This window comes from Diabrotica virgifera, chromosome 8, assembly GCF_917563875.1.
Source record: "Diabrotica virgifera virgifera chromosome 8, PGI_DIABVI_V3a".
Classification (NCBI taxonomy): Eukaryota; Metazoa; Arthropoda; class Insecta; order Coleoptera; family Chrysomelidae; genus Diabrotica; species Diabrotica virgifera.
Genome location: NC_065450.1, coordinates 73,074,988 through 73,081,540, shown reverse-complemented (window position 1 = coordinate 73,081,540; position 6,553 = coordinate 73,074,988). Strand labels below are relative to the sequence as shown.

General features: G+C 31.7%; 1 protein-coding gene across 1 annotated transcript; it reads left to right on the top strand.

Moving 5' to 3' along the window:
• Window positions 1–2,236: 2,236 nt before the first annotated feature.
• Window positions 2,237–6,234, top strand: LOC126890179 (uncharacterized). The gene is made up of 2 exons (XM_050659034.1): window positions 2,237–3,909; window positions 6,090–6,234. Exons 1-2 carry the CDS (start codon window positions 2,237–2,239, stop codon window positions 6,232–6,234), a joined length of 1,818 nt encoding a protein of 605 aa, XP_050514991.1.
• The last annotated feature ends 319 nt before the right edge of the window (window positions 6,235–6,553 follow it).

Below are 6,553 nucleotides of genomic sequence, written 5' to 3'. Positions count from 1 at the left end.
AGTATTTTGTATTTTGACAACGGCACCCGATTTGGGCGTCGAAACGTTAATAAAATCATTTTTATTTATTAGACATGTAATAACTCTTTTATTAATAATTTTAGGAAAAAAAGTTATTCATAAAAATCTGTACATGGTCTAAACCTCAAGATGCAACCATCAGTTATCCAAGTGTGTTAATTTTATACGAGGTGTGTCCAATAATATGAATTTAGAAAGAATTCTTTCTAAATTAACAAACGTGGATAACTGATGGTTGCATCTTGAGGTTTAGACCATGCACATATTTTCATGAAGAATAACTTTTTCCTAAAATTATTAAGAAAAGAGTTATTACATGTCTAATAAATAAAAATGATGTTCGGAATCGGTAATTTAGGAAAATTCCAGAAATTTTTCTTTTCAAGTAGAAGGCTGTTATTGCATATTTGAATATGGTTTTTAATTACAAATAACTTTTCGTAATAAAATTTTTTGATATTTTGAAATATAAGGTCGTGAACTACTAACTGCAATGCAGTGCAATAATCTAAACTACCTGTCAACAGGAGAACCCACATATTGGCCTTCGGACCCTTACAAAATACCAAACCTTCTTGATTTCTATATCACAAAAGGAATTGACAGTAAACTAGTCAAGCAAGATCCAGCTTAGACATGTCTTCGGATCACACTCCAGTCCTTATGAACATGTACTCCGATATAACTCAGAATCCAAATCCACCCGCTTTGTGCAATAAAAAGACCAATTGGGATACTTTTCAAGAAGTATTAGATGAAGCAATAAATTTAAAAATACCATTAAAAACACCTGCAGATATTGAATGGGCGATAACTAACCTCATAAAAAATATACAGAAAGCTTCATGGGCAGCAACTCCAAACTACAAACAGTCAACAAGAAAAGAATCCTGCCCTCCAACTATAAAAGAAAAAATTTCAGAGAAAAGAAAGCTAAGAAGAAATTGGCAACAAAACAGAACAGTGAGCAATAAAAATAAATTTAATAAAGCAGCAAGGGAACTAAAAAAAATATTACTTGAAGTAAAAAATGATTCTATACAAAGATACTTAGAAGAGCTTACACCAACAGAAGCCACCGACTACTCACTATGGAAAGCCACAAGGAAACTAAAAAGTCCTCAGACACCAATACCACCAGTAAGAAAAAGCAATGGCAAATGGGCAAGAAATAACATAGAGAAGGCAGACGCCTTTGGTGGCTATCTCTCACAAGTCTTTCAACCAAACAGCTTGGAATCAACACCTGAAGAATTGGAGGAAATAAATAGAGTACTAAATGGAGCTGCCCATACCGAAATTTAAGTACAATGAAGTTAAGGATGTAATAATGAAAGAAATTAATCCTAAAAAAGCTCCTGGTTTGATCTTATAACGGGTAGGATACTACAAAAATTAACAAAGAAAGGAATAACGGCAATATTACAAATTTTTAATGCAATAATAAGATTAAATTATTTTCCGCAACAACTGAAAATGGCAGTTATAATTATGATCCCAAAATCAGGAAAAAAACTAGAGGAATTAACATCATATAGGCCAATAAGTTTACTGCCTGTGCTTTCCAAAGTGCTGGAAAAATTAATAATGAAAAGCATCAAGCCAATACTAGATAGTAAAAATCTCATACCAGAACATCAGTTTGGGTTTAGACAAGAACATGGAACCATAGAGCAAGTCCATAGACTAGTAAAACATATCAGCAACGACTTTGAAAATAAGCGATATTGCTCAGCAGCGTTTCTTGACATAAGCCATGTTTAGACATTTTATAAAATTTATTTTGTTACACTTTTTAATGTAAGCTTTGATTTAATGATGGATGTTGCTATGGTTGATGCTAACAACTGAAAATAATATTAGAGAACTAACTCTTGTCAAAGCAGCAATAAAAAATTCAAAATATATCCCTTTTTGCAAATGAAATTTTTGTATTAAATTGATTAATTCAAGAATATGGTCAATCACCATTGATTAGCCCGAAGAGTATACATAATTATTTTGGTCCAATTCGAGCGGATAAAGAAAATTTTTGCAGCAAATAAGGTTTACACGAGGTTACGACATTCAGTGCGAAGGAAGCCGATGTCCATTTGAAAAGGTTCACACAAGGTTACGACATTCAGTGCTAAGGAAGCCGATGTCGATTTGAGGTTTAAAAAACCGTATACGGTAGGTGACTTTTGATTCATTGTATTTTTTCATCTGTGCAACAATGGCTGAACAAGAGTTAAAGAGTTTAAAGGCAAGAAGGGGAGCAGTTAAAGGTAAACTTACAAGGTTTAAGAATTATTTTGATAAAATTGATAAGGATGATGTTTCTAAAAAATTGATCACAGATGTAGAGTTTAGGTTAAGCAAGGTTTTACCCTTGTATGAAGAGTTTCATGTGATTCAAGAAAAAATTGATGAACTAGAGGTGAGTAAGGATAATGAGAATGAAATTAATACTTTTGAGGCTTCGTATTTTGAACTTGTTAGTGATATGCAAACATTTTGCGATAATTTTAAAATAGAATATAATGCAGATATGGTATCAGTTCATAGTGATTCAAATAAAGAGGTTAATAATAGTTTTCAGGCATTGGTTAAGTTGCCCCCTATTTCTTTATGTACTTTTAACGGGCACTATGACTCGTGGCTCGAATATAAAGATTGTTTTCTGGCATTGGTTCACAATAATGCTTCTTTAACAGATATTCAGAGATTTTATTATTTGCGATCTTCTCTTGAAGCGGGTCCTCAACAAATAATAAAATCTATAAAGGTTTCGTCAATAAACTATAAAATAGCTTGGCAAATGTTAACAGAGCGTTATGAGAATAAAAAACTTATTATTCACAACCACTTGAAGGCAATTTTTGATCATCCTGCTATTAATAACGAGTCTCATCTTGAACTAAGAGATTTATTTGATAATGTCACTAAACATTTACGGTCATTAAATAGTTTAGGCTTAGACACACAAAGTTGGGATAGCATAATAATATTTATAATGTGTTCTAAATTTGATGCTACCACTAGAAGGGACTGGGAATGTTTCAAACATAAAAATGACTTACCCAGTATGACAGATTTAAATATATTTTTAAAGGAAAAATGTCAAATGTTAGAGAAGCTTCAAATATCTTCTGGTTATAAAAATAATAAAGCAAAGGTTCGCAATGTAAATTCTCGAAGTTTTGCTTCTATTGAACGTCAGTCTAGTGTCAAATGTTACTTTTGTCAAAATGATCATCCGATATATAAATGCGATGCATTTTTAAAATTAAATATAAATGACAGAATCTCGGCTGCCAAAAGATTAAATTTGTGTTTAAATTGTTTAAAAAATTCACATCCTACATGGAAATGCAAGTTACAAAAGTGTATAAAATGTCATAAAGTGCATAACTCATTATTGCATTTAAATAATCCCAACGCAAATGTTCCTAGAAATATGGTTACTACTGATATAAACGATCCGAATCAACATAGAACAGGATCGAATCCAAATATCGACATAATCGATAACTGTATTGAACGCTCAGACAACGATCAACGTCAGCTAAGTTCTTCTCTTCATATTTCCAAAGACGTTGCCAATTCATATGAGATTTCTGAGGTTTTATTGTCGACGGTCTTAGTTCGCATTGTAAATGGAAATAAATCGATTGTTTGTCGTGGATTATTGGATAGCGGTTCTCAGAGTAGTTTTATTAGTGAGAAAATTTGTAAATTATTAGATTTAAAATGTCAAAAGGTAGAACATTTGGTCAAGGGTGTTGGAGAGGTGCTAGCAAAAATTAATAAAGAAGCGATTGTCACTATAAGTTCTTCCCAAGGAAATTTTATTATGGATACTCATTGTTTGGTTATTCCCAATATTACGGGAAAGTTACCGATCAGGTCTTTCAATAAAAATTATTTAAAAATTCCCTTAGGTTTAAAGTTGGCAGATCCAGATTTTTATGTATCTGATGATATAGATTTATTGCTAGGTTCGAGTATATTTTGGTCTGTTTTGTTAAGAGGTAAAAAACCTTTAGGTCCAAATATGCCGATTTTGCAAAATACAAAATTTGGTTGGATAATTGCTGGAAATTTATACCTTAATTCCCTAGAACCTAAAAATTCTCATACATATTTTAATGTTAATTCTTATAATGAATCAATAAATAATCAATTAGTAAAGTTCTGGGAGATTGAAGAATTGGGTTCGTCAAGAAAAATATTGTCAAATGAAGAAATGTTTTGCGAAAATTATTTTAAGGAAACGGTTAGAAAAAATTCTTCAGGAAGGTATGTAATTAAAATCCCATTTAAAGATACGATAAATGAATTAGGGGATTCTAAAACTATGGCGTTGCATAGATTTGACTTATTGGAAAAACGTTTAAACAAAAATAAAGATTTGAAGAGTATGTATGTGACTTTTATGAATGAGTATATGGAATTGGGACATATGTCGGAGACGGATTTTAACAATGATAACGGATATTTTTTACCGCATCATGCTGTGATAAAACATTCTAGTTTAACGACTAAATGTCGTGTAGTCTTTGATGGTTCTGCAAAATCAAGTTCAGGTCTGTCTATAAATGATGTGCAATATATAGGTCCATCTCTTCAACAAGATATATTTTCAATTCTTCTAAGGTTTCGTCTACACAAGTATGTTATAAGCGGTGATATATCAAAAATGTATCGTCAAGTTTTAGTGGATGAAGATGATTGTCAATTTCAAAAAATAATTTGGCGTGCAGACTCAAATGAAGAACTAAAATGTTATAAGTTAAATACTGTTACATACGGTACCGCATCTGCTCCGTATCTTGCTGTTAGGAGTTTGTTACAAGTAGCTGAAGATAATAAGCATGATTATCCATTAGCATCAAAAATAATTCAGCGCGACTTCTATATGGATGACTTGCTCAGTTCCTCAGATACTAAAGAAGAAATAATAAAGATACAGAAAGATGTTTCGAAAGTTTTAGCTGATTCAGGGTTTGAATTACGAAAATGGCTTTGTAATGAACCAAATATAGTTAAAGATTTTAACATTAATAATGATTTAGATGTTGCTGTACTTCCATTAGGTGAACAAAATAAAATGTTAGGGATCTATTGGGATCCACAGAATGATTTTATTGGATATAAAATAAATATTGATTTTTCTATTGAACCACGTCAATGGAATAAACGCTGTATTCTATCGGTAATTTGTCAGATATACGATCCATTAGGACTATTAGGCCCTATTGTAATAAATGCAAAGTTAATTATGCAAGATTTGTGGAAAAGAAAAGTTGAATGGGATCAAGAGTTACCGCAAGACCTTATTAAAATTTGGTTAGAATTTTATAGTATTCTTTGAATGAATTAAAAATACCACGTCATGCTAGTATATCAGATTATATTAATATTGAATTACATGGTTTCAGTGATGCATCTACACGGGCTTATGGTTGCTGTATCTATATAAGATGTTTAATGTCGTCAGGAACTTTTATATGTAATTTGTTATGTGCAAAATCACGGGTTGCACCATTGAAATTGTTAAATCTCCCTAGATTGGAACTTTGTGCGACAGTTTTACTAGCTAATTTAATAAAAAAGGTTTCGGATTTTATATGTATTCCAGTGAATGGTATTTATTGTTGGACTGACTCCACAATTTGTTTGTATTGGATTAAGGGTGATCCAAGTAAATGGAAACAATTTGTTGCCAATCGAGTGCAAGAAATACAAAATTTGACTAATATTACTTCTTGGAATCATGTTCGATCAGAACACAATCCAGCAGATTTGTTGTCACGAGGAGTTTCGGTAGATAATTTAATGAATAATAATTTGTGGTGGTCTGGGCCAGAATGGCTTCTTAAAGATAGTAAAAAATGGAATATTTTAAATCCTGAACAATGTCAGAATGTACCGGAGGCAAAGGTTGTTTCTTGTGTTGCTGTTAATGACTTTAATTTGGTTAACTATTTGTTAGAGCATTTTTCTTCATTGAACAAAATTTTAAGGATTTTAGCATATATTTTACGATTTTGTAATAATTGTAAAGTTAATAATAAATCAAATAGAAAGACTGGTGTACTAACACCAGAAGAGATTGAAGCAGCTCTAGCATTAGCAATAAATTCTGTTCAAAGAGAATGTTTTCCATTAGAATACAAGCGTCTAATGAATAATAAAGAAATACCAAATAAAAGTAAAATTATTCTTTGAATCCTTTTATTCATGAAAGGTTACTAATAGACCTGGATCCCGCGTAAGAAAGAAAAGTTGATTAATAGCAAGCTGAAAATTTGTTAATAGCTTAACGGTGTCTAGTCGGACAAACTTTGATGCACGGGAACACTGGAACAGGGGAAGTTTTAACTGTGGAGCATGATAAACGTGTCGTCCTGACAAGTTTATGATTGTGAAAAATAGCAAGTTGTTTTTAAGTTTATTCGATAGCCAACGTTATGTAATATATGCGAAAATGTTTGTCCGACAAAAATGTTGGGCATTTTAACGAGTCCGACACGTAGAACATGTCACA